The following is a 25,927-nucleotide window of genomic DNA, read 5'->3' as shown; positions in this document are numbered from 1 at the left end:
GCTGTATGATGGCCTGGCCATCGGAGAGGGCAGCGTCCATTTAGGTGTGGGTATTTTAATGTGTTTAGGGAGCCGCTTGATGGTACAGAGAGTGGCCCTGGGGAGAGATTGAGAAAGCTTGTTGTTCGTGTTGTGATATGTTATTGGCCAATAAAAGACGGAGACAAAGTAAACACAACTGACGTAGCACGGTCTTTGGTTCCATTTTCTATTAGGGGTCAAGTTCAAGTTTTTCACAAGTTGCAGCATTGAACAGCTGGGAGCAGATATCCCGTTGTACATCAAAAAGCACGACCAATCTTTTTTATTTATTTATTAATAATTTTGCATATTTTCTCAAATGTATATCACAATGCCCAAGGTCAAGGAGAAGTCTTACAGGCGTAGGAAAGCCTCACAAGAAACGAAGATGGCACTTCAAATGCTTGGTCATCCTCGCTGCCAGGAAGATTTTACAGCTGCTGCACCAGAGCAAGGTGATGCCCACACACTAGAAACGTTAAAGGGACTGTCTACCGTTCTTCATCGCTTTTCTGTTTTGTACCGCAATAGAAAGCGTACCGTCTGAAGTGTCCAACCTTGCAGCGGTTTCTCTGGAAAGCGAGTAGAAATTTTTAAAACAGAATTTTTCGATCTGCGTTCGGTCTTCTTCCATTGGCGTGAAACATGCCCGCAACACTGGTTGGTGGACGTGATGACGATTGTAGTGCCGGTAAAAATTAAAACCGAAAGCACATGTGATTTCTGTAGGATTACCTTATTTTCGCTGAACCCTATTGTAATCAATGTAACGGTCGTTTTCAGTGCGCTAGCGGGTAACTGAAGCCTGCCATAAGCATTATCATGTTCGCGTTATTTGCTGCAATATTTCTTGCCTAGAATGATGCAGTGATACGAGCGAGGTTTATCGCCGAATTAATGCAATGAATGCAAGCCCTTATAGCACTCTGAAACGCGGTTCCGAAAACACAGCGCGGTTTATTAATGTATCTCCGCCATTGTTCCAACTACTTCTTCTTTTTTCTCAGCCGACTACCCACTACTAGTCTATGTCCCAAGTGCGTCGTGCCAGAAGAAGAAGAAAAGTATGCCACAGATAGGCCCCCCCTGCAGACAAGTGGCCGTGGGCACTTGAAGAAAAAAAATGATCAGACGGAACTTGTCAGAATGGGTGCCGGCTTGATCCTTTCAATGCTGACTGTGTCTTCATGCCCATTACGCAGGATTGTAAAATGATGTTCAGAACGCTTGATGACTGGGAAAGGACCGTCATAGCGAGGCTGAAGAGCACGGCGAGACGCATCGACACGAACAAAAACGTGTGAAGATGTCTGTAGGTTTGCCGGCAGAAAAACGTCGTTGTTAGTGTGAGCTGAAGTTGGTGATGGGCGCAAGTTTTGCATGAAGACCCGCAGACGCTGGACGAAAGAAGATGGATCCGAAACACTCTGCGTAGTAACGGGGCTGACGAGGTCACCAGGCAAACGAAGTGTGCAGCCATAAACCATCTCGGCTACAGAGCAGGCAAGTTCTGGCCGAAGTGTTGAACGCAGGCCGAGAAGCACGATGGGGAGGTGTGATACCCAATCTTCGGCGTGAGGCTGCGAGGCGAGTGCTGCTTTTAGATGACGGTGGAGTCTCTCCACTAAGCCATTTGATGCTGGATGATACGCAGTTGTGCGAATACGCGCACAACCCAGTAGAGATGTGACAGAGGTGAAAAGCGCTGACTCAAACTGTCTGCCTCGATCGGTAGTCACCGTTGATGGTACACCGAAACGGCTAATCCAGGTAGCAAGAAAGGTACGAGCAACTGTTTCTGCCGTGATGTCAGGCATTGGAGCTGCTTCAGGCCACCTAGTGTACCTGTCAATACACGTAAGCAAATACGTATTTCCCCGACATGGAGGTAAAGGCCCGACAATGTCCAAATGAATGGTGTCGAAACGTGCATCAGGGAGAGGGAATTTTCCCCATGGAGGCTTGGTGTGCCGTTGTACCTTGATACGCTGACACGCTGTGCAAGTGCGAACCCAGTCACGAATGTTAGCGCGTATGCGCGGCCAGACATAGCGTTCAGTGACCAGGTGTTGCGTAGCTCTTACGCCTGGATGGCAGATGGAGTGGAGGGTGTCAAAAACAGCACGACGCAGCTGTGAAGGAACATAGATACGAGTGCAGTTGTGTGAAACATCGCACCAGAGCGTAACGTCGTCGTCGGGAAAGTTAACTTGTTCCAGTCGGAGGGAAGTAGAGTATCGGAGTCGTGGAAGCTCATCGTTTAATGCCTGTGCCTCCGCGAGCGAAGACAATGAAAGGTCGGTGGTGCCTGTCGTGGCATTTATGGTAATACGACTGAGAGCGTCCGCTGCACTGTTAAAGCTGCCTTTTACATAACGTATGTCTGTGGTGAATTCGGCAATGAAAGCAAGGTGCCGAAGTTCTCTAGGAGTGTGCGTGGCACTGCAGGAACGTAAAGCCGAAACAAGTGGCTTGTGGTCGGTGAGAATGGCAAATTGTCGCCCTTCAAGGAAGTACCTGAAATGCTTCACCGCAAGGTAGGCCGCGAGGAGCTCCCGTCCGAAAGTACTGTATCGGCGCTCAGTGTCGCGTAACTTGCGGGAGAAGAAGGAAATTGGAGCCCATGCACCATTGATCCATTGATGAAGAGCGGCTCCAACTGCTTCTGAAGAAGCGTCCACCATGAGGCTAGTGGGAGCAGTTGGTGAAGGGTGATGCAGGAGGGTGGCCTGGGCGAGTTTGGTCTTAACGGCGGAAAAAGCTTGATCCGCGACCGTGTCCCAGGGAAGTGCGGCTGACTCGGCTTGCGAAGTCGAGAGTAGTGCTTCCAGAGGCTGCAGCAGTGTAGAGCATGTAGGGATAAAGCGGCGATAAAAATTGACGAGTCCGAGAAAACGTCGCAGACTACGTATGGACGTGGGAGGCGGGTACTGGAGGATAGCTTGAACCTTGTCAGGTAGAGGAGTGATGCCATCTTTAGTGATCTGATGTCCGAGGAATGCTATCTCCGAGACTCCAAACTGACACTTTTCTACATTGATGACAAGGTCGTAATCACGCAGTCGAGTGAAAAGCTCACGTAGATGTGCCTTGTGCGTTTCAGCGCCCTTGCTGGCAACGAGAAGATCGTCGATATAGGCGAAACAAAACGGCAAGCCTCTTGTGACTTCGTCTATAAAACGCTGAAATGTCTGAGCTGCGTTTCTCAAACCGAAGGGCATTCGTAAATACTCATAGAGTCCAAATGGGGTAATTATTGCAGTTTTGGGAATGTCAGAAGGCTCAACGGGGATCTGGTGATAAGCTTTCACGAGATCAATCTTCGAGTATACTGTTGTGCCGGTTAAAAAGGCAGTACAGTCCTGAATATTGGGTAACGGGTATCGATCTGGAACGGTGACTGCATTGAGAGCCCGATAATCACCACAGGGCCGCCAGTCATTGTTCTTCTTGGGAACCATGTGTAGCGCCGACGACCACGAGCTTGATGACGGACGAATGATCTGCAGCTGTAACATATGCTCAAACTCGTTGCGAGCAATGCGAAGTTTATCAGGGCCAAGTCGGCGAGGGCGGCAGTGAACCGGTGGGCCTGTGGTTACGATGCAGTGGGTCACAGTGTGCTTGGGGGTCTTATCCATTGGAGACTGAGTTGTAATCTCCGGAAACTCGTTGAGCAGAGCTGTATATGGTGACGTAGGCGGTTTCACGAAAGTGGGGTTTAGGGCCGTAGCGCGTGACAGAAAACCATTGACCGATAAGCCGGTATAGCTATCCACCAGGCGACAGCGGTTCATATCCACGAGCAGATGAAAATGCCTTAAGAAATCGGCGCCTAAGATTGCGTAGCGTACGTCTGCTATCCAAAATAACCACTGCAGTTTCCTCTTGAGACCGAGATCAAGGGTCAGAGACTTCTGTCCGTAAGTTGCGATGACCGAAGAATTGATCGCTTGTAAAGGAGTTGACTTCTCGCGGAGACGCCGGTCAGTTTTGGACGCTGGAATTATGCTGACTTCTGCTCCAGTGTCCACCAGCAAGCGAAGACCTGTGGTTCTGTCGGTGATGTGGAAGAGGCGGCTTGATGCTTGGCCTTGATCGCCCGCCGCTGTTATTGACGATCGGCCGGAGCGTTTCCCATGCGCCATGAGCAGGGTGGCACACATCTGCGAGCCGCGGCACGAAAACGCCGGTGATAGTAGCATGTGTTCCGCGGTGAAAAGCGGTGCTCGGGCTGGTGGCGGGGCCGTTGCGGAGCAGGCGACGTGAGAGATGGTCGGTGTGGACGAGGCTGGTCATTTAAGTTGCGAATGCTCAGCAATTGCAGACGCAAGTTGGCGACTTCAGCTGCGAGATCTTTTACCGTTTCTCGAAGGGAATCTGCTTCGGAAACCGGAGAGGTGTGGGCAGCGTTTATGACTGCCGGAGCCACGTCCATCATGTCATCGGCCATTTCTGCCAGCTCCGACAGCGTCTTATCCTGAGCTGGGACAAGAGCCATTCGCACGGTAGGTGGAAGACGCTGTAGAAACAACTCACGTAGTATGGATGTTTCCAAGCCGTCCGGCTGGTCCCCAAGTAGATGCTGCAGGTGACGTAGAAACTGTGTAGGACGGCGGTCCCCGAGCTCTTCGTTGCACAGAAGTTGCTGAATGCGCCGATGCTTAGGCGGAACGAGTCGGTGAAGAAGAGCCTGTTTGACTGTCGTATATGGAGTGTCACCAGGCGGGCCCACGAGGATGTCGCGTATTTCGGCCATTGCCTGTGGCGGCAACGCTTCAACGAGCATCTCATGCTTGCGAACTTCTGACGTGATGCGATGAATGCGGAACTTGTTCTCGACTTGAATGAACCATAAGGAGGGATCGGCAAGCCACAGCTGTGGTAGCGTTATAGTAGTAGTACCTCCAACAACACCGGAAGAGGGTACATGGCCAGGTGCAGTGGCAGCGGTACCAGGGCTGAGGCCGTCGAGATGCTCACGCTGCTCCATGGAAGGTCGCGTTCGTAGTCCGGGTCACCAATAAATATAGCACTCTGAAACGCGGTTCCGAAAACACAGCGCGGTTTATTAATGTATCTCCGCCATTGTTCCAACTACTTCTTCTTTTTTCTCAGCCGACTACCCACTACTAGTCTATGTCCCAAGTGCGTCGTGCCAGAAGAAGAAGAAAAGTATGCCACACCCTAAATTCAGTGTTGTTCAGAAGTTAACTCTTTTAGGGGCGAAGCTCCTTAAGGCGGCACCCGTTCGTCCCTCGTAGTCGTAGTAGTGCGTAACCAGTCGTAACGCTAGTACCAGATCTTGACCTCCAAGGTGGTGCCGGTGGGAGATTTTTCCTGTGCGTTGTTGAACAATAAAAAAATCGCAGCGTGCGCGTTAACTAAAAGCCGAATTCTTCTGTCTCTTATTCCCAATCAGCAGAAAATGGCATGTTCCAGTAGGAAACTATAGTAGAAGTAGAAGTGTAAGTGTTAGCTAAAAGCCGACTTCTTCTGTCTCTCATTCCCATTAGCAGCCATTGTTTACCTCCAAGGTAGTGCCTGGTGAGATTTCTCCTGTGCGTGATTAAACAATAAAAATTTTGTTCAAAACACTGTTGATTGATGAAATAAACCAACGAAAGACGCCAGATGTTTTCTAAAAGCAAAACGAAAGAACGCCAGATGTTTCTAAAGCAAAACGAAAAGACGCCAGCTGCTTAACGAAAGACGCCAGATGTTTTCTAAACAATGAAAATTCACAGCGTACATGTAAAATTAAAGTAAAATTAAAATTAAAATTAAAGCGATCTCACGTCGGTGATGATGTACTGGGCAGAATTCACGGAAGATTCACGGTTTACCGATGAACCTCCGCAGCTTCGCCCACTCATCATCATTCACTCCGTGGATATGCTGTGATTTTTTTTGTTCCGGCCGCAAGTTGCTACTGCTGTTTGTGGTCATCTTGTTTGTTTTGCCCGCGGCATGATCGTGACCTTCACTTCCCAGTATTGTACTGCTACAGTCGGCGAAGTACATTTATAGACGAACTGACTTATTATTATAGGGCAATAATGTATAGAGTGCATTGCAGTGGTATGTCGTGCATAGGACAACGAAATGCGTATTGTTTTAGTCGCCATATTCTTTGATTTGAGGTTAAGAAAGAGGATAGAAGTGACATAGACATTAAAGTTTACAGGAAGAAAGACATCTAGTTTGTCACCCTAAAGTGAGAAAGAAGTGAGCGGAGGCGGAAAGACAAAAAGCAAAGCGTTTTCTAAAGATCGCGTCACTAAAAAAAAATTAAGCCTGCGACGTCGATGTAAGGTAGCGCGCACTGGAGCCAAAGGCTCTTATGCAGATGTCATACTCGTGTACAATGAATACTTCAGACCAGGTGGTATAGTTCTTGCGGTAAAACTGCCGCTACGCAGTTGCTTAACTGCACTGGTTTAGAAGAAGCTCATACGATAACTACCCTGCCTTCCAACAGGAGTGTTGCTCTTTGGCTGATTACGGGGCAATTTGTTGAAGGAATCGGACGTGTAGACAAATCTTTGACGTACTAACGACAGTAGTACGTGACAGTGTTAAACAATATTGCAAAAATTTAGAAACGCTGAGGTATCTAAAACTTGGTCTTCACATAGAGGAAACTGCTGGCGTACCTCTTGAGGTTGCCACGGTAACGTCTGACACAATACCTCTATGTTAAGTTTTAAACAGACGTTCACAGTCCTGTTATTTATGTAATAATAGCGGATGTAACACTGTTATATAGTTCGACAGAATACAGTTGTGCAGATAACTTTTCAAGGACGCCATCACTCTAAAACTGGGGAGGGTATCGCAGAAGTAAATGTACCCAGTTACTCTTCAGGGCGTTTTCTTTTTTGTTTACTCTCGCAAAACAACAGATGGAATGAAATGCACTGTTCACTTTGTGTGAAAAGAGAGAGCGAAATGTGCTTTACACTCCATCTTCCTCAGAAAGAGTGGAATGTCCATATGCTCTTGTGGCATGAGTAAAGCGCAGTTATACTCTTTCTCCTGATCAGTCTCGATGAGGCGGCATCAAGGGGACAGCAGGCGATGGCAACTCTTGATCAAGCACACATGTATCTAGTAAAGAGCACGGCATTTGTTTGTTGTGACGCTGGAAAGGACATGTCACGATTTTTGGCGAGGGCCCGTTCGATCTTTTAGAATATAGCGCACTGGCATTTGTTTCGGCTTAACTTCTTGATTACTAAAGTGGTGGTGTGTACAGTGTTGTTGTCTTAGACATTCTCAAGCCTTGACATTTCACCCTAACATGAAATGTTATTTGCCTTTAGTCACGGTCCCTTTAACATTGATCATCCATCACACCTGTCAAAACGTTTCCAACTTCGTTTCTTTGACGCACACGAAAGCGTAATCTGTCTATCTTGTAGCTTTTATTGGGCTAGAAGCATATTTCGATTTCTTTTTTTATCATGTATATTCTTCAATAGAAAGTTGGAAATATTTTTATTTTGCTCTAGCTAAACAACTTTTAATGACGTCACCTGCACTCAATTCATAGAAGCTTAGCAGATGGATATGCCATATTCAAGTATCAAGATATTTCTTTATCAGAGCCACGATTGAAATTCTGTCCCTAGTAAAAAATTTAACTTTCGTGGAGAAACTCTTTAATGTCAGCAACCCTGCTACCATAAAGTAAATCGCAACCCCAGCACAAGATGGTTTGCTGGAACTTCCCTGTTAAGGAGATTTTGCAGGGAAATTAGCGTGATTCTTTGCTTCAGGGCTGCGACACTGCCATTATCTTGTTAAGAATGGCGCGTTTGAGAGGATTCATAAGTTGTTTAGGTGCAGTGATACAACTGTTCGGGAGCATTAGAACTCTAAAGCAATGCTGGAACTGATGTGGGAAGGAAGTCTTTTCCTGTCGTACGTGTGCTCTCAAAGAATGGTACTGCACACTCTCTTGGAAGAGTACCAGTGCTCTGGTGGAAGGGCATCACTACTCTCCTAAAAAAGATCACAATACTCATCTGGAGGAGTATCACTACTCTCGTTGAAAGAATACTAGTGCTCAAGCAAAACTGTGTTATCAGACTTTGAAGAAGAGTACTACTACTGTTCTCGTAAGAGGCAGAAGTTCAGGGGAAGGTGGAAGCTTGAAAAGATGAGAATTCGTGAACACGGGGTGTCGCTATGCAGCCGACGTTTCGACAAGCGGAATTGTCCCCTTCTAGGTTGGAGCCTTGAAGAAGACAAGTCCGCTTGTCGAAACGTCGGCTGCATAGCGACACCCCGTGTTCACGAATTCTCGTACTGTTCTTGTGGGAATGTAAGTACTCCTGCGAGAGAGCACTACTCTCCTTGGAAGAGTACCAGTACTCCTGTGGAGGAGCCCTCCTACTACTTGCGGGAGAGTATCACAACTCTTAGAAGAGTAATGCTGCTATTCTTGAAAGAGTTCTGCTATTCTTTCTGGAAGTGTACTACTACTCTCTTCGTAGGGGTCCTGCTACTCTGTTTCAGCAAGAGTTCTATTTCTCTGTTGAGGTGGAGTATTATAACCCAGTCTGCGTGCATTACTATACTCTGCCTCACAAAGAGTTGATTTACTCAGTAAGCGGGAGTTAAATATGGGACAAGAAAATACTCCCCCAAAGAGAGTGACAGGTACTCTGTTAAGTTTTTTAGAGTGATGGCCTTATTTAGTGTTATACCCGCCATTTGGGTGTAGTTGGTATGGTGCTCGACTGCTAACCCGAAGGTCGCGGTATCCAATCCCGGCCGCGGCAGCCGCATTTTCGATGGAGGCGAAAATGTTTGAAGCTCGTCGTCGATTTAGGTGCACATTAAAGAGCCCCAGGTGGTCGAAATTTCCGGAGCCCTTGACTACGGCGTCCCTCATAATAATATCATGGTTTTGGGATGTTAAACCCCAACTATTATTATTATTATTATTATTATTATTATTATTATTATTGTTATTATTATTATTATTATTATTATTATTATTATTATTATTATTATTATTTATATGTGTGTAGAGAAGCATTGGAACGTTGTAATGGGCCGTCCTCTCCAGCGCCTTCTAGTGGGTCGCCCTCTTCGCCTCTTCTCGGGGAGCACGCCCCTCGTGCTCGTGCTCGTGCTCGTGAGAGTCTGCGCTCCGTCGTGACCGTTGTGCATCGTCGCCGTCAATCCAGCCGTCAATAAACGCCTTTACAAAGTGGTGGAGAGTGCTGTACCGTCACCACAACTTCGGTCTCCATTCGATGCCCCTGGAGCTCCGATCCCGTACCGTGCCATCTACCATGCCGCAAGACGCCGCTCAGCAAACGCCGCCTCCAGCCGCGGCCGCTTGTCCCGGTGTCCCCCGTATCCGCGACCCTCCTGTTTTCACCGGCGCGGATGGCACTGACGTGGAGGACTGGCTCGCGATTTACGAACGGGTGAGTGTTCCCAATAAATGGGACGAAGCAGGCAAGCTGACCAACTTGGTTTTCTACCTCGCGGGTGTGGCAGGCATGTGGTACAACAACCATACATCCGACTTCCCGACGTGGTCCGATTTCAAGACCGCCATCGTCAACGTGTTTGGCCGCCCTGCCGTTCGTAAGCTTCAAGCCGAACAGCGCTTACGTGAACGAGCTCAGCAGGCAGGGGAATCGTTCACGAGCTACATCGAAGACATCCTTGACCTGTGCAAGAAAGCCGACGCGAGCATGTCGGAGTCTGACAGAATCAGGAATGTTCTGTTCACCATGCTGCTGGCCAAAAACCCTCGCACAGTGGCAGAGGTCATTACCCTGTGCCAAAGCTACGAGGAGCTGCGCCGGCAGCGCTTGATGACCCGTCGACCGCCATCACGCGATGCTGATCTCGCAGGCTTGTCGGCAATTCCTGACCACTCCACCTTGCTCGCCGAAATCAAGTCGTTCATGCGTGAGGAAATCGCCCGCCAGGTCTCTCTACTGGCTTTCACTCCACCGCAGCATGTTGACCAGCCGCCAACTACACTTCTGCCTCCTCTCCGCCGAGCGATTCAGCAAGAAATCGCGGAGGTCATTCCCGAATACCACCATCCGCCTCTAGTGCCTGCGCCACTAAGCTACGCGCAAGCTGTAGCCAGGCCGCCCCCAGCGATTCCTGTGGCTTGCCCGCGGAGTTACGCCGAAGCCGTCGTCGGACCACAGGCCTTCGACGCGGCTGTGCCGCCTACATACGCCGACGTCGTCCCCAGGCCCCGACTGCTGCCCACAATGCACTCATATCAGCAGCCGCCTCGTCCATCCCGTTCTGCGACATGGATGGGACCCGCGAACCGCTGGCGCACTTCCGACAACCGCGCCATTTGCTTTGCCTGCGGTTGCGCCGGTCACGTCGCACGCTACTGCAATCGCGTGCAGCCGCCTCGGGTCGCATCAACCCTCACCAGCTCATCAAGCAGCCCTTATTATGACCAAGCGCCGCCTATGTCACCGACGTCCCGCCCCGCACCATCTACCCGCCGTTCACCATCTCCACGACGTCGCTCACTGTCGCGGATGTGGCCACGTACGGGCTCACGCGACCAGGAAAACTAGTCGTCGCAGTCCACGAGGCAAGGGCTGCGACGCTATCGAACTGTGAAAGCCCTCAGCGAAGCCCCTCGAACGTGATTGACGTGTTTGTGGACAGTGTTCGCGCATCTGCCCTTATCGACACTGGAGCCGCCGTATCTGTTATGGACGCCAAGTTTAGCCGACTACTGCGAAAAGTGACGACGCCGCTTTCCGGGCTCTCCCTCCGTACTGCCAGCGCCCAATGTATTCACCCAACAGCGGTGTGCACAGCTCGCGTCATTATTCAGGAATACGCCGTCGAATTGATCGTAATTCCTGCCTGCTCTCACGACGTCATCCTAGGATGGGATTTTCTGTCCCGCCACGACGCCGTCATTCATTGCGCACCAGCCGAAATAGAGCTCTCACCATTCTCTGAATTGGCGCCGGCAGACAGTCGATCGGCTGCGGGCAAGGTACTTGTCAAAGACGACACCAAGGTGCCTGCAAACTCGTCGACGGCGGTGTCAGTGTACTGCGCCAGTCTCTCCGACACCGTTGCACTTCTCTCGCCGTCTGACCGTGTTTGCACGAGGAAAGGCATGCTGGTGCCTTTCGCGACCGTGCAAGTCACTCAGGGCAGTACGTCAATTTTTGTTATCAACCCATCTCCGTACAGTGTTATGTTGGTCCGAGGGGAATGTCTCGGCAGCGTGGAACCCCTCGAAGACGCACAAGTTATGGACGAACCAGATGAAATGCACTGCCACAGTTCCACTACGCTCGGCGCTGTTTCGACGTCTGGTTCATCACCCGCTGATGTCTTTGGTTCCTCCATTGCTGACGACCTTACACCGGTCCAGCGTTCCCAGCTTCTGGGCCTGTTGGACGAATTTCGCTCTTCTTTCGATGTCGCTCAAACTTCTCTCGGCCGCACGTCGGCCGTTACGCATCGCATCGACACTGGCGACCAGCCGCCACTGCGTCAACGTCCATATCGCGTATCTCCCACAGAACGCCGTGTAATCAACGAGCAAGTCGACGACATGCTTCGACGAGATGTTATTCGACCTTCTAACAGCCCCTGGGCGTCTCCTGTCGTTCTTGTTGCGAAGAAGGACGGTTCTGTGCGGTTCTGTGTGGACTACCGACGACTCAACGAGATCACTCGTAAGGACGTGTATCCACTACCGCGAATAGACGACGCGATTGACAGCCTGCAAGGAGCAGAATTCTTTTCATTAGGGGTGTGCGAATAGTGAAATTTAACCTCGAATCGAATTCGAATCGAATAGTGCCGAATAGTGGCCAAACATATCGAATATCGAATACTATATTTATACAAATTGTGTTCTGCCAGTTACGGCAAGACAAAAGAAAAATCACGGACGCTACGGCGTGCCGACAGTTTTATCACGCATTTGTTCCGGTGTGGCATTTGTTTCAGCTTTTATAGGCACGCAATGATGTTGATGGAAGAGCCGCCATTCCGGTCAGCAGCGCCACTCCTAACCTAACGACTAAGAGAGGGGGGTACGGTAGCTAGTTTTTTCCCCCATGTTAGTGCAATACGGTTCATCTGACAACTGTTATGTTGTGCTTCATCGCCATGGGCGCTCCAGGCCAAAAAATCTTCGGGTGCCCATTCACAGCAACGTTTTAACCGATGATGATGATGATGATAATGATGATGATGATGATGCAAACTTTATTGGGGTCCAGAGAAGACGCAGGGGAGACCCCGCGCCACCCGGCTCGGCTTGGCGGTCCCTACGTTTTAACTGAGTGCCAGAACGATGACAGTTCCTCAACCAGTGATTCGGTGCGGCAGTGGTGACTGCCCAGCGTGAACAAATGGTTACATGCAAAGCCAATGACCGAGGGTTTCGCATGCCAAAGTCAGGACGTTTTACGGTGTTTGCGGAATACGCGACCAAACTACACAAGAAGTCCGTGCCTTCGTTTCGGGAACCAAGTTGTGAAGGGCTTGACAGTTTTCTCATGTTTTTCTACGTGCGGAAATGACATATTGTCCTTTAAGAACAGCATGTCCTCGCTTTTGAACCAGGATGCCGGTGAAAGATTTAACGAAAGGCCTGCTGTGATGACGTTAGCATTAGTTTTAGCCACCACTCCCTAACCGAGTTGCACCATTGGCCTTTGTCGCGTTTTAGATATTCGACCAGTCGAATTATTCGAAACTTCGAATACTAGCTATCCGAAAGGCGAATCGAATTATTCGATTAGTTACTATTCGATTCGAATTCGAAAGTCAAATATTCGCACACCCCTACTTTTCATCTCTCGATTTGCGCTCAGGGTACTGGCAAGTACCCATGGCTGGTGACGCTCGACCGAAGACCGCCTTTGTCACGCCCGACGGCTTGTACGAATTCAACGTCATGCCGTTTGGGCTGTGTAATGCGCCCGCCACCTTTGAGCGCATGATGGATACTGTTCTGCGTAACCTGAAATGGCACACGTGCTTGTGCTACCTCGACGACGTCGTTGTTTTCGCTCCGGACTTCTCCACGCATCTTCAACGCCTGCGGCACGTTTTGACGCGTTTGAGCGACGCCGGTCTACAACTGAATCTAAAGAAGTGCCGATTTGCAGCACGGCAGCTGACAATACTCGGTTACGTCGTGTCCAAGGACGGTATTCTTCCCGATCCAGCCAAGCTTCGGGCCGTGACCGAGTTCCCCAAACCTAAGTCTGTCAAAGAACTGCGCTGTTTCGTAGGACTATGTTCCTACTTTCGGCGCTTCATTCGAAACTTCGCGACTGTCATATCGCCGCTGAAGAAGCTCCTCGGAAGTAACGGGTCCCTCAATTCATGGTCGTCAGAGTGCGACGACGCTTTCGCGAAGCTCCGTCGTCTGTTGACCTCGCCTCCCATACTACGCCACTACGACCCTACGGCCCCTACAGAGGTACACACAGACGCCAGCGGTGTTGGCCTTGGCGCTGTCCTTGCGCAGCGCAAACCAGGGTTCCCTGAATATGTCGTGGCATATGCAAGTCGTACGCTCACCAAAGCCGAGACCAATTACACCGTCACCGAAAAGGAATGCCTGGCGATCATCTGGGCCCTTACGAAGTTCCGACCTTATTTGTATGGTCGCCCATTTGATCTCATCACCGACCACCATGCACTCTGCTGGTTGTCATCATTGAAGGATCCATCAGGCCGCCTCGCCCGCTGGGCACTTCGCCTACAGGACTACGATATCCGCGTGCTGTACCGCAACGGTCGCCAGCATGCTGACGCCGATAGAGTCACTGGAAAATCAGAGTACCGCAAAGGTAGGCTGCACACGGGCAACATTGGGCGGCCGCGGCCACTTCCCTTCCAGACCGTCCGGCGCGTTGCTAGCGTGTGTTGAGAAGTGACCGATCTTTTAGCCTCAGCGCCGTGTTACGCTCGGCAGAACGGCATTATATGTGTGTGTTTCTTCAAGAGGATATTAGAAGTGATTTCGAGTCATCGACAGGTATGGATCGACTGCGTGGTTAGCGGTGTAACTAATGAAACGTACGGCGAATGTTGCCATATGTGCTCGCGAACTCTCTTCATGGCTTCATCGGTCTCTTCGTGTCACGCCCGGGCGTGTTCGCTAGGTCCGGATCTGTAAACATAGTTGCATTAGCGCAGTGACATCGTGCGAGATGCCATCTACTTCGACATTTGGTGAATCTTGACTGTTTGCGCTAGCTTTGCAGTCGGTGTTCAGGTTCACTGCACTCGAGAACGTTATCGAACAACATCGAGAACATTCAACATTGCGTCCTTCGACTGATCGCTGACGCATAGCTTGCTTGCGCACCGTGCTTGCTGTTCATCTGGTTGATATATATGTTGTAGAAGTTGTGTGTGTACGGTAATTGGAAGTTGTGCGCGACGTCTTGATTCGGAACGCCAGCAGCCGAACGCACGGGCGAATCGGCGTGCGGTAGGTAAGGTGCATCTTATCTTACGATACGTAGATAATGATCATCAAAAATTATTGACATCACTACTTAATTGTTTCATTTCCTACTCGGATAAATGCAGCGCGACTTGGACGAAGACAGGAGACACATAAAACACAGACGAGCGCCGACTTACAACTGAGTTTATTTGCACTTCGACAGGCCTTTTTGTATGCATAAATGCAGCCTGTACATACAGGCTGGGTTTGCACATACAGGCTGGGTTTGTGCATACAAAAAGGCCTGTCGAAGTGCAAATAAACTCAGTTGTAAGTCGGCGCTCGTCTGTGTTTTATGTGTCTCCTGTCTTCGTCCAAGTCGCGCTGCATTTATCCGAGTATGTACCAACTCGCCCAAGTCAAAGTTTTATTGTTTCATTTCCTATTTCTTGTCTCCTTAATATTCCCAACGTTGCAATGAATTTGCAAATATTTTGCTGTGTTCCGACAAACAGTTCTTTTTTTGGCGTTGCCAGCGCGTAAACAGCTGGGGTTCGGTTTCTGCATTGCTGCACTTTTTTTTTCATAATGCACTCTTATTAAAACTTCCTCGGCACGGTGCTTTATCTTCTTTTGATCAGAAATAGAACATCCCGAAGTTTTTAAAGCGCATGCTACTGCAACACAGTATGTATATATATAGAGCTAGAGCTCGCATAAAGTCGACTCCCTCAATGCGTGTGATCTGCTTTTTTTTTTTTTTTTGCTGTGACCATTTCTCACCAACTATACAGTATTTTAAGGGTACGCTCGGTGCAATGCAGCATTCGCAGCATTTTTTTGCAACAAATGTAAAAGTACGCTTGATAACATTGCCTTATACCAAGTTTATCAACAGAGTTCCACGCTTCTGTTTTGTGCAATGCCAAAGATCATGCCACAATTGCCTTCAAGGTATACCAGTAAACAGTTATTATTTTAATAAATCTTCGTTTTCGCTCTCGTGCGCGACACGCTTATAACTCGGATAGCATGCGTAATCTGTTCAACAGATGGAGATTAAACAGCCGAGCAAATAGAAAGGTATGTAGTTTTCAATATCGCTGACCACAGCGAACCGAAAAGGTGAAGTATCCTGTCGCATAAGATCTTTTCCAGCAAAGTTAGTGTAGTTCACTGCAGGAAGGAGTGTTATTCGAGGGGGGCGAATTCGTTCAGGCCAACTATGCAGCCACGTAAACGGCGCTCTTTTGACATTAATTTTTCCACACGGCAAACGAGATTCCCAGAGTAGCTCACCAGTCACGTTCGATTGATGGTGAGCTACTCTCTTCTGGCATCTGCATGCAGTGGCGTAGCCAGGGGGTGGCACACCTGGCCCGTGCCCCCCCCCCCCCCCCCCCGAAAAAAATGTCTGCTTACGCCCGTCTGCACCTGCATGACGCGTTTCAAAAAGCGACGAAGTACTTCTGCGAACCGTGGTAATGCTAAATGTCCGGCCACGCTCTGCATTGAACGCGCCTGCACCCAAAGCGCTTGGAAGGGATATGGCGGCGAGAGGTCACGTGATGCGAGTAAGCCAATCGCGTCGGCGGCGGCGCGCGGAAAACAGATGCGATACTCTGAAATTTTTGCAGTGACTCTAGACGCCGACGCACTCTCGCGCTCCCCCTTGCCTGACGACAATACCCACAGCTCAATGTATCACAATGCCGTTTCTTCCATCGACATTCACACTATCGCTACCGAACAGCGCAAGGATCAATGGATCGCTTCACTGCTAGATTTGCTCACTGATCCTTCGGCAACACCATCCACTCGCGCGTTGCGTCGTCAAGCCCACCATTTCGCCATTCGCGACGACCTCCTCCACCGACGCAATTACAACGCCGACGGCCGCCAGTGGCTACTAGTAATACCCCGCAGTCTGCGTTCTGAAATATGCGAATCGCTCCACGCTGATCCGCAGTGTGCGCACTCTGGGGTATCGAAAACATACCACCGCATTCGCCAACGGTACTTTTGGCGAGGCATGTACCGCTACGTGCAGAAGTTCGTTCGCTCCTGCATCGATTGTCAGCGCCGCAAAACTTCAACGCACCAGTCACCAGCAGGTCTGCAACCTTTACCTTGCCCTGACCGGCCGTTTGGGCGCGTTGGCATCGATTTGTATGGGCCACTCCCTCTGACTTCGGCTGGTAACCGCTGGGCCATCGTCGCTGTAGACCACCTTACGCGATACGCCGAAACTGCCGCCCTCCCAGCGGCTACAGCGCGCGATGTAGCCTCCTTTTTGCTCCGCCGGTTCATGCTGCGCCACGGTCCACCCCAGGAGCTGCACAGCGATCGAGGCCGTGTCTTCCTGTCGGAAGTCGTCGAAGCCATCCTCAAAGAGTGCAACGTTGTTCACCGCAAAACTACTGCTTACCACCCGCAGACGAATGGGCTCACGGAACGCTTTAACCGCACGCTCGGCGACATGCTCTCGATGTATGTCGCCGCCGATCACACAAGTTGGGATTCCATTCTACCTTTCGTCACCTACGCCTATAATACCGCCCCTCAAAGCACCACTGGTTTCTCACCATTTTTCCTATTGTACGGCAGGCACCCGTCGCACACAATCGACACAATCCTTCCATACAAGCCGGATCGATCTGAGTGTGCGCCTATCTCTGCCACAGCCAGACTTGCCGAGGAGTGTCGCGAGCTTGCGAAGACCTTTACTACGCAGGACCAAGAGCGGCAGAAAAGCATCCGCGGTGAGACCAACACTTCTGCACCCACGTACCTACCTGGATCACTCGTATGGCTCTCGGTCCCTACCACTGCAACTGGCCTCTCTTCCAAACTGCTGCCCAAATACGAAGGCCCCTACCGTGTCGTCGAACGCACATCCCCGGTCAACTACCTGATTGAACCCATCGACCCATCTTCCGACATGCGCCGTCGAGGGCGCGACATTGTCAACGTGGAGCGCCTCAAGCCCTACCATGACCCGCTCATAGTGACCAGCTGCTAGGTCGCCAGACGGCTCCCTTTTCGTACCCGGGGTAATTGTAGAGAAGCATTGGAACGTTGTAATGGGCCGTCCTCTCCAGCGCCTTCTAGTGGGTCGCCCTCTTCGCCTCTTCTCGGGGAGCACGCCCCTCGTGCTCGTGCTCGTGAGAGTCTGCGCTCCGTCGTGACCGTTGTGCATCGTCGCCGTCAATCCAGCCGTCAGTAAACGCCTTTACAAGTGTTACTATGTTTCGTAACGTCACGAGAACAGAAAAATCTTAGGATAATGCGCCATGTGGGACGCACTTCAACACGCTTATTGGCATATGCAGACTGCTAAAAGTACAGGCGTGCAACAGAAGGCTTGCGGACGCAACTTCATCCGCCCTGGGACAAAATGTATACAGAACTAGACTAAACTTACCTCATAAATATATCCCGTCTGCGTGAAGATAAACCTACATATATGAGCATAGTTTATGTGCTTCAGTGTTTATTTACATATATATATTCAAAATGAAGCGTTGTACGCCAGTGCGCTTCATGTAGCAAAAGCACATGTAGCTTTTTCTTGGCCTTGGAGACCGAAATTAGTCTTAGAGATGTCCATAAGGCAAGACGTTCTAGTGTTGGGGAGTGTTTGCATAAAACTAAACAAATGTACCGTGGCTGGCAGTGCCACCCATACGCTTATGTTATTATGGTAACGAGTGCACTTCCCTCAAATAATTGTCCGATATTATGGCCTTTTATCAGGTGTCGAGCCCGCACCTACCGTGAGGAGACTCGTTTCGAGAGTATTCACATATCGTACAAACGTTCGTTGACAAAGGCATCTTTCAAATTCCTCGGCGCCTTATTTCTGGTCCCCAATTAATTTTCATTAGAATCCTCACTTACATAATAAAATTAAAAAAGCAACGAAAAGTGCGCTCTCAAGCGACAAGAACATACTCCGTCGATAATGTTAGCACTGTACATCCTGTCACAAAAGCTCCAGAAGGAACGCACGCACCCAAGTTCTTCCCAACGGCAGCGTTTAGGTGCCTACATCGTTGCGTTTACGTCTCCCTGTATACCGACACGTGTCTTCCCGATGAAATGGCTACAGATTAACTGTACGAACACAAAGTCAGCTTCTGTCTGACGAAGCTGGCGAATGAACTTGATGATTCCGGGCATGGCAGCTGGCTTCGACTTCGCAATTCGTGGTCCCCACCTACGTCACGTGAGAAAAAAATGTAAACACCTGAAACTATGCTACACACGCCTAGCCTCTCCTCCTGAAGAGCTGCCCGATGAACTTGTTGATGCCAGCTTGTGGCGTTTGTCCATCTCCGGCGCCAAGCCCGACGCGGCCAACGTGCCAGTTGGCCGGGTTGACGAGCTTCAGCGATCCGCGCACCAAGTCGGACATCGCGAGCATTCCGTTGTTGACGGCCAACTGGAAGCCGTCGTACGCCTGCAGGAGGTCGTGACTGGCCGTTGGGAGGGTGCTGCCAGTGGAGTTTCCACTCGCGTTTCCACTGTTTGAGAGAGCCAACGAGGCATTCCTGAGATTGTGTGATAGCGCGGTCACAAATTCCCTCAGTGGCCGCGTGCTCTCGGCTCCCTGTGTGGCCATCCTTCGCATGAGCATAGGCAGAGCCCCGGTCAGGTTGCGCACCAGCAAGGTCAGGTTGCCCCTCGTCTGCTCCGTGAGCCGCGCCACGTCAGTCCTGGGCAACGACCGGGTGACGTTTTGGATGTTCTTCAAGTCTTCCTGCGTGTGACCAGGGGAAGGCATTAAGTCGATTATATCAACCCTAAAACAGGAATCTACGCGAGACAGGAGCTCAAAGAAAGATGAAGGCTTGAAGAGACCGACAGATCCAATGTTCCAGGACTTAGCAACCTTAGCTATCGCCTTCCTTTCCAGTGTACTGCGCCTCCTATTTTGCATTCACTTTCTTCGCACCCTATACTATGCACCAGGCCCGTATTCACAAAAACGGGTTAAGCTAATAATGTTCGCAAGACAATATTTAAGCCGATCACAATGCTGGACAGCGAAGCCGGCAATCTAACGCGAGAAAAAAAAGAGCATTTATGAAAAAGAAGTCTGCTGAATTCAGCCCCAATTTTTCCATAGTGAGGCATACGTATGCACAAATTATGCTCACGAAAGCAGCTGATTGCCTGACGACTAATACTTTCATCGAAGCGTTGAATATATTGACATTACTTGTGCGGCAAGAGAAAGCGATAAAGGAATCTAATTAATGTGAGATGATACCACAGTGGTAATTTGCTTGGAAGAGGAATGCAAGTATGAAACCATACATCACAAGTATATATAGATGCACAACGGCAAGCAATAAAGCGTTATTGTCCGCTCGAAATAAGCAAAATGCAATAAGTGCTACCTAATTGTTGAAGCTAAATAGCACTAACCTTTCTAGTTTGCCGGTATGTATCCGAGCTGCAGCGACTACATCACGCTGCTTTGCGTCCGCAGCTATAGCTATATAGCTATATGCTAAGGATCATGCGAGTGCGTAACTCTCAGGTAAGTTCTTGTATATCCATCCTCGTTAATACTTATAACACGCTTGTTTATGCGTTTTCAATTTGTCACATAAAAGGCAAAGACGCGAAGCGAGCGAGCGCTGCTGTCGCGCACGCGAGACAGCAGCGTTCGCTGTTGCGAGGTTGAGAAGCTAGCTCTCGAAGCACTCGTCTCCATGTCTCATCGCCTTTTGCACCTACAAGCTCGAAACGCAGAAAAAGTAATCAGGAATCATGTAGCGGGCCGCGTCATCTTTTGGGCGCTAGTTTTTGAAAATGCAACACAGAATTTCATGTAGGAATTGCCGCAATTATGATAGTAATTAAATGTTTAAGTAATATATATTGGCTACTTATCTAAGCGGTGATAAGTAAACCCGCTTGCCAGTATGCACGAGCCTATACAATGCCATTGATCGCATCTTCGTACCTCGTTGCACTTTTTTTTAAATTAAATTGGTCCTAGTTAGCAGGCCCTACGCTGCATATGGCAGACAGTTCTTTATAAGACGTTCGCTAAAATTTTGCTTGATTCCAAGGCTTGTTACATCTGCCATATATACCCATATTTCTGCAAACTAGAAATTACTGCTGACGTCGGGCGCATATAGTGAGCGCATAACAAAAAGTTATACAGAAACAATTCCCATACATGCACGCACTTTGTGATCATGTTATGATGTTTATGATTCATCGTATCTGCAAGTGTTTCTTTCGGCCAGCAAATCCGTATGACCTCTCCGATCAGCATTACAACATTCGTGTCACCAACCTGGAAGCGATGCACGAGCTGATTGGCCGTGGGGGTCATGGCATTCACGCCTGCCGTGGCGATGCTGTTGAATGTTTGCAACGTTCGGTTGAAGTTATGCACCACTGTCTGCAGAGCGGCGCCCGACGTCACCGACTTGGACATGTTGCGGAAGGCTTCGCTGGCCGACTGCAGTGTTCGCTGCAAGGGTTCGATGCCTGACGCGCCACCGGAAGGTGGCAGGCGCAGCCTCTGGAAGCTGTTTTGCAAAGCTTCGAGGTTCTTGACGATGTTGCCGTTCAGCCGGTGAAGCGAAGACAGGTTTCGCAACGCAGGCCCCAGCTCACCGACGTCTCTGATGCGCAGGTGATCTGTGATATTCGACTGGACGCGGTCGTACAGGTCCCTAGCGCACTGCGATCGAAACAATAACAGGCGATGCCATGAACGATGATTAGGCTATCGGTCAGAGTTGGGAAGCTAACTTGGTATAGTTTGCGCAGAATGAAGGCTGAATTTAGTAGGTCGCATGTTATTCTTTAGTTTTTATTATAGTCACAGAAGCCGCACCATTTAAGGCCTTCGGCATTAATAGCGTTCGAAGATACCCTTTCGTGGAATACAGGCACGTAGATGTTAATTGGAAAGCGCCACTTTCGCCCACAGGCGGCCCCATAAAAGGAAAATAAGTGGTGTTATACTATATGGTGGTTACTTTTTATGACAAAGTTTGTAAATTACATTTATACGGTGCCTATTTCACTGTTTAAATTTCTGCACAGTGAACCAACCAGTGAACATCTGACATCTCAGCGCATCAGGTACAGCACCAAATTGTATCTTTCTATAGAAGAGCTTACAAACTGATTCCAAGGTAAAAAGGCATATTAATGTTGGCGTAATCAGTACGCGTGCGCTAGTATTGAAGTATAGTCTCCTGAATAATCCATTTCATTGCGCATGTTGTTTAGATCATTGCAGCGCGTTTTTTTTTTTTTTTTCAGCTCGCTTGGCATAGTTTGAAGTGAACGACAGCGCGTAAAACAAGGGCGATGACAGCACGAAAGACATCCGCGCTGGTGAATAAACGAAAGAAGGGGCATTTTAAGGGCTCGTTTTTCTTTGCTAGGCACAACATTAATTAGAACCAACAGGCAAGAAACCCAGCGAATGTATAGGGGGTGTTATTTTGTAATAATTATGATGTAAATATCAAGAAAGTAGAGTGGACGAAGAGATAACTTGCCACCGCCACGAACCGAACCTGCGACCTTCAAATAACGCGTCCGATGCCATACCGCTGAGCTACGGCGGCGGTCGTTCTCCCGTCCACTTTATGGCGTATAGTATATGTGCATTCAATCCTCGGAGTGTTAGTAAGCGCCGCTATAAGCCATGACGGCGAGTGTGGAACATCCTTTTCCTGCCTGCTGGCGTCACTCGGTCCCTGCCGGCGGCAAGCTTTTTCATCCACTTTCTTCACATTTACGTCATAATTACTATACAAAATAACATCCCCTATATCAGCGCTGGTGTCGTTCGTCTTCTCTTCGTCCTTGTTTTACGCGCTGTCGTTCACTTCAAACTATGCAACACCACCCAGCCCAACGTCGTACCCTCTATCGCTTGGCATAACGGGCACGTTTACAATGACAGCCGTTAACGTCGAAAACACTAAAAAAAAATAGCGCAGCTTCCACTGAGTCGCGCAGCGATGGTCACACAAGAGCTGGTGGGCACCTGGATGGTCCTGGTTTGGCTAGGCTTTTGCCCTCTGACCTGTGTCTTTCCCACCCCTTGCTATTCTATACTTTGAATGGCTATGCATGCTCTCTTTTTTGCCTTTTTTAGTCTGTGTCTTTTTCTTTCTCTCTACGTCTATTTGTTTCTCTGTCTTTCTATGTTTTTCTGCCTGTCTTCCCTTTCTCTCTCTCTCTCTGCAGTCGTTCTCTCGCCTTCTTGTTCACTTTTTCTTCCCTTTCTTTACACCTATTTCTCTTTCTGTTTCTCTCTATGTATATGCTCGTTCTCCCCTCCTCCTTTCCCTCCTCCACACCCTCGCATCCCTTTGCCACCTCCTTGCTATGCTATACTACACAAGGTTATGCTGTGCTCTGCTAGCGTGCCTGGATGGCTGTGTGGTTACGACGCTCGTCATCGGATGGTAGGGATGCGGGGTCGAATCTGGCCTCGCCAAGAATTTCTCTCTTTCTATCTTTCTCTCTCCCTCTCTCTCTGTACTCGTTCTCTCACCCATCAGAGTTACTACATCCCACGCCGGACAAATTCATGCACGTGCTCCGGGAACGAAGAAGAAGAGGACGGAGAGAGCGAGCGCGTGCCGGTTCCTGATGATGGTAATTTTCGATGTACGACGCACGGTAGACATCGACCTTAACAGCTCTGCTGTCAAACTCCTATAGCTCGTATGTGCCACAGAAATTCGGCATATCCCACTACTCACCACATTGATCCGCTTAAAATTAACAAGGGAACCCACGGTAGGCAAACACCGATTATAATAATATCTCGGGTTTAACGTCCCAAAACCGCAATATGATCATGAGAGACGCCGTAGGGGAGGGCTTCGGAAATGTAGACCACCTGGGGTTCTTTAATGTACACCTAAATCTGAGTACACGGGCCTCAAACATTTTCGCCTCCATCGAACATGCAGCCGCCGTGGCCGGGATTCGATCCCGCGACCTTCGGGTCAGCAGTCGAGTGCCATAACCACTAAACCACCGTGGCGGGGCGCGCAAATACCGATTAGGCGCCGCACGTTTCAGCTTCTCTTGTTCACCATCAGTACAGAGTGCTTGGGCAGTGATTGAGCACGTGCCTGTTCATGATGATGATGATTTTCCATCTACGACACGCGGCAAACCTCGAGCTTAAGAGCTCTGTTGTAAAAATTATGTAGGTACAGACCACATGGTGTCTGCATACAGGAGCGAAGGGTTGGGGGCCAGCCATGTACCTTCGAGAGGCTTCGAAATTTAAAGCAGGCTTCACTTCACACTTTTGCTGCCCACTCTAGCTTCCAGAACCGCACTTTTAAAGAGGGCGAGCAAGGCATTAAAACGTAAAATTGCATGTAGTTTCAAGCCTGTTGTCAGCAGAAGCAAATCAACGAAGCTTACCTTGTTGAACTTGACAATTTCTACGGAGTTGTTGCCCTGCAGAAAGAGGTTGACATATACATTGATACCATTGCGCCTCGGAAACTTCAATTGGAAGCACGTCAATAGAAGCAGCTATTCACCTTTGTTGCTCCACGCTGTAGGCACTGCGTATAGAGGAGAGAAAAAAAAAAAGCAAACAGAACGTGTTAGTGAATGTTCACGATCTTCGTATTGGAGTGACGCAAGCATTTCACAGAGTAACGGCAACCCCAACCTAAAAGGTCCACATTCTCTCCATTTACAATGTGGGCCTTTAAGGCCGGGTGGCCGCTGGTGGCTAATTTGTGCCAAATTGGCTGCTTCACAACCCTGTCTGGCGATGAAAATTTCATGTTGGCTCTATGGCTACTTTCTGGCTACTTCTAACTGCTAAACTGGAGCCATTTTTTTATTATTTGAAGATAAACTAGAAAGAAACCCTAAAGCGTAGCCGTCGTCTCCAAGCTTTTCTGTCGTGTTAACCGATGCGCGCGCATGTCCTGCCCTCACGAGCGGGCTGCTGCTCATCGAGGTACCCAACACGCGGCAGGACTAAAGCTGCAGTGACGAAGTTGCGCGCATGCAAGCGCGTGGCTATAGCACACTGCTGACGCTGCGCACCAGTTTTTAATGCTGATTCATAGCGCTTGTTCGCGTGTGAACTTGACAAAAAAGAGTTATACGCAACAAAATGGCTGTTCATCTTCAACCAGATTTCACTACTTGAAGCCGGCCTTGTACTTCGTTCTACGGCTTCAAGGAAAAACAGCTTCAGCTTTTTTAATGTTCCGACTGAGTCGTTGGCCCAAGATTACTTTGGCAAGAACTCTCCCTATTGTAGACAAACAGACTGCAGGCGACCTGAACTTAAAATAATTTATCAATTTATTTGCAACTTGCCTGTGGCCAAGCAAGAGGGAAAATATATTGTGCTCTTTATTCTACGTTCTGACTTATGCAAAATTATATTGTTTATTGTTCGATAATAAAAACTCTATTCATAATATCGCTTTTGTTCTATTTGGCTATAAATGTGGCGCTAAGATTAACTGAGGTGGCTACTTTGGGTACTTTCAGCTTGAGTTTTGGCTCTTTTTCAAATCTGTCCAACGGCAACCCTGCTTTAAAGCAATAAACTGAACTGAGCAAGTACGTCACATAGTCAACTAAGGGCCGCGCCCCTTTCCTGGATTGAGGAACAAAGTGTGAACAGCTAGGTTTCGCGTGGTACATTGTGCAGACCCTTCGGACGTTATCACTGAAGAGTTTTAATGCTGCAGGTGTTTCGTCTGCTACGTGAGGCACTGAGGATGACTCTTTGAAGATGCCAATGAGTCGCGTCCTAGCAGCGGCGGCAGAGATACGGATAAGACTTCGAACAAGCGCATCACTGGACAGACGTCAAGAGTTTACCCGTTATAATACCAGGTTTAACGTCGTTTTTTGCATGTATCAACCGAAACTTATATTGGAAATGGCCCTGTTCCATGTAAAGAAATGGCCGCACTTGGTCAAAGCCGCAAAATGGTCAACGGTATGACGAACGAGAGACAAAGAGAATGGAGGCCCTTTCAAAACTTCATATCTCACGTATAGCAGTAGCTAACATCTTCAGGTGGCATTACTTTTAACTGATCTGTTCACTTTGTGAATACTTTAAGCGACTCTTCTATCAGGACCCCACCAAACAAATTACGAACTGCGGCCTACTTCTCTGGAATGATAATTTCGCGTAAAACGAAATATGAGTGGAAACAGCCTCTGCAGGCAAAAATAGAACTGTGACGACACAGAAGAGGATTTTGTTATCATTCGACAAGCCTCTGTTATGAACCGTAGGCGAAATGCATGCGTCCGTTGGTTTACTGCCAATAATAACTGCGCGCTGAAAACGAAGACGAAGGAAGAGGTACAGACATCACAAGCGCTGACAATAAAATGGAAAATTTACTGCCGACACGACTCAATACAGACTTCAACTACGCATGCGCCTGC

At 49.0% G+C, this 25,927-nt stretch overlaps 2 protein-coding genes and 1 long non-coding RNA gene across 3 annotated transcripts in view; all 3 read right to left on the bottom strand.

Annotated features, from left to right (window-relative positions):
• Nucleotides 1-18,692: 18,692 nt before the first annotated feature.
• LOC125758375 (uncharacterized) lies at nt 18,693-19,256 on the bottom strand. The gene has a single exon (XM_049415487.1). The coding sequence runs from the start codon at nt 19,254-19,256 to the stop codon at nt 18,741-18,743; it is 516 nt and encodes a 171-aa protein (XP_049271444.1). The 3' UTR covers nt 18,693-18,740.
• A 913-nt stretch (nt 19,257-20,169) lies between these two features.
• Nucleotides 20,170-23,744, bottom strand: LOC125756252 (uncharacterized). The gene is made up of 3 exons (XM_049415448.1): nt 23,718-23,744; nt 20,790-21,182; nt 20,170-20,214 (listed from the first exon to the last, which is right to left on the bottom strand). The coding sequence occupies exons 1-3, from the start codon at nt 23,742-23,744 to the stop codon at nt 20,170-20,172; spliced, it is 465 nt and encodes a 154-aa protein (XP_049271405.1).
• Nucleotides 23,745-24,032: 288 nt separating this feature from the next.
• LOC119389213 (uncharacterized) overlaps nt 24,033-25,927 on the bottom strand; it is a 38,668-nt gene continuing 36,773 nt past the window's right edge. The window contains exon 3 of the long non-coding RNA XR_007415625.1: nt 24,033-24,057. This is a non-coding gene — a long non-coding RNA (uncharacterized LOC119389213). The remainder of the gene's footprint in view (nt 24,058-25,927) is intronic.

This window comes from Rhipicephalus sanguineus, chromosome 1 (assembly GCF_013339695.2).
Source record: "Rhipicephalus sanguineus isolate Rsan-2018 chromosome 1, BIME_Rsan_1.4, whole genome shotgun sequence".
NCBI lineage: Eukaryota > Metazoa > Arthropoda > Arachnida > Ixodida > Ixodidae > Rhipicephalus > Rhipicephalus sanguineus.
The sequence above is the reverse complement of the archived record's forward strand: the minus strand, read 5'-3'. Positions and strand labels throughout refer to the sequence as shown.

What these genes read in the sequence shown, in the direction of transcription:
- LOC125758375 (XM_049415487.1), bottom strand. Translation starts at nt 19,256, where the DNA reads ATGCCTTCCCCTGGTCACACGCAGGAAGACTTGAAGAACATCCAAAAC.
- LOC125756252 (XM_049415448.1), bottom strand. Translation starts at nt 23,744, where the DNA reads ATGGCTGGCCCCCAACCCTTCGCTCCT. An exon ending in GCCCCCAACCCTTCGCTCCT is followed by an intron (nt 21,183 to 23,717) that starts GTATGCAGACAC and finishes TTTCGATCGCAG; the next exon opens with TGCGCTAGGGACCTGTACGA. An exon ending in AGCTCGTGCATCGCTTCCAG is followed by an intron (nt 20,215 to 20,789) that starts GTTGGTGACACG and finishes TCGAGCTTGTAG; the next exon opens with GTGCAAAAGGCGATGAGACA.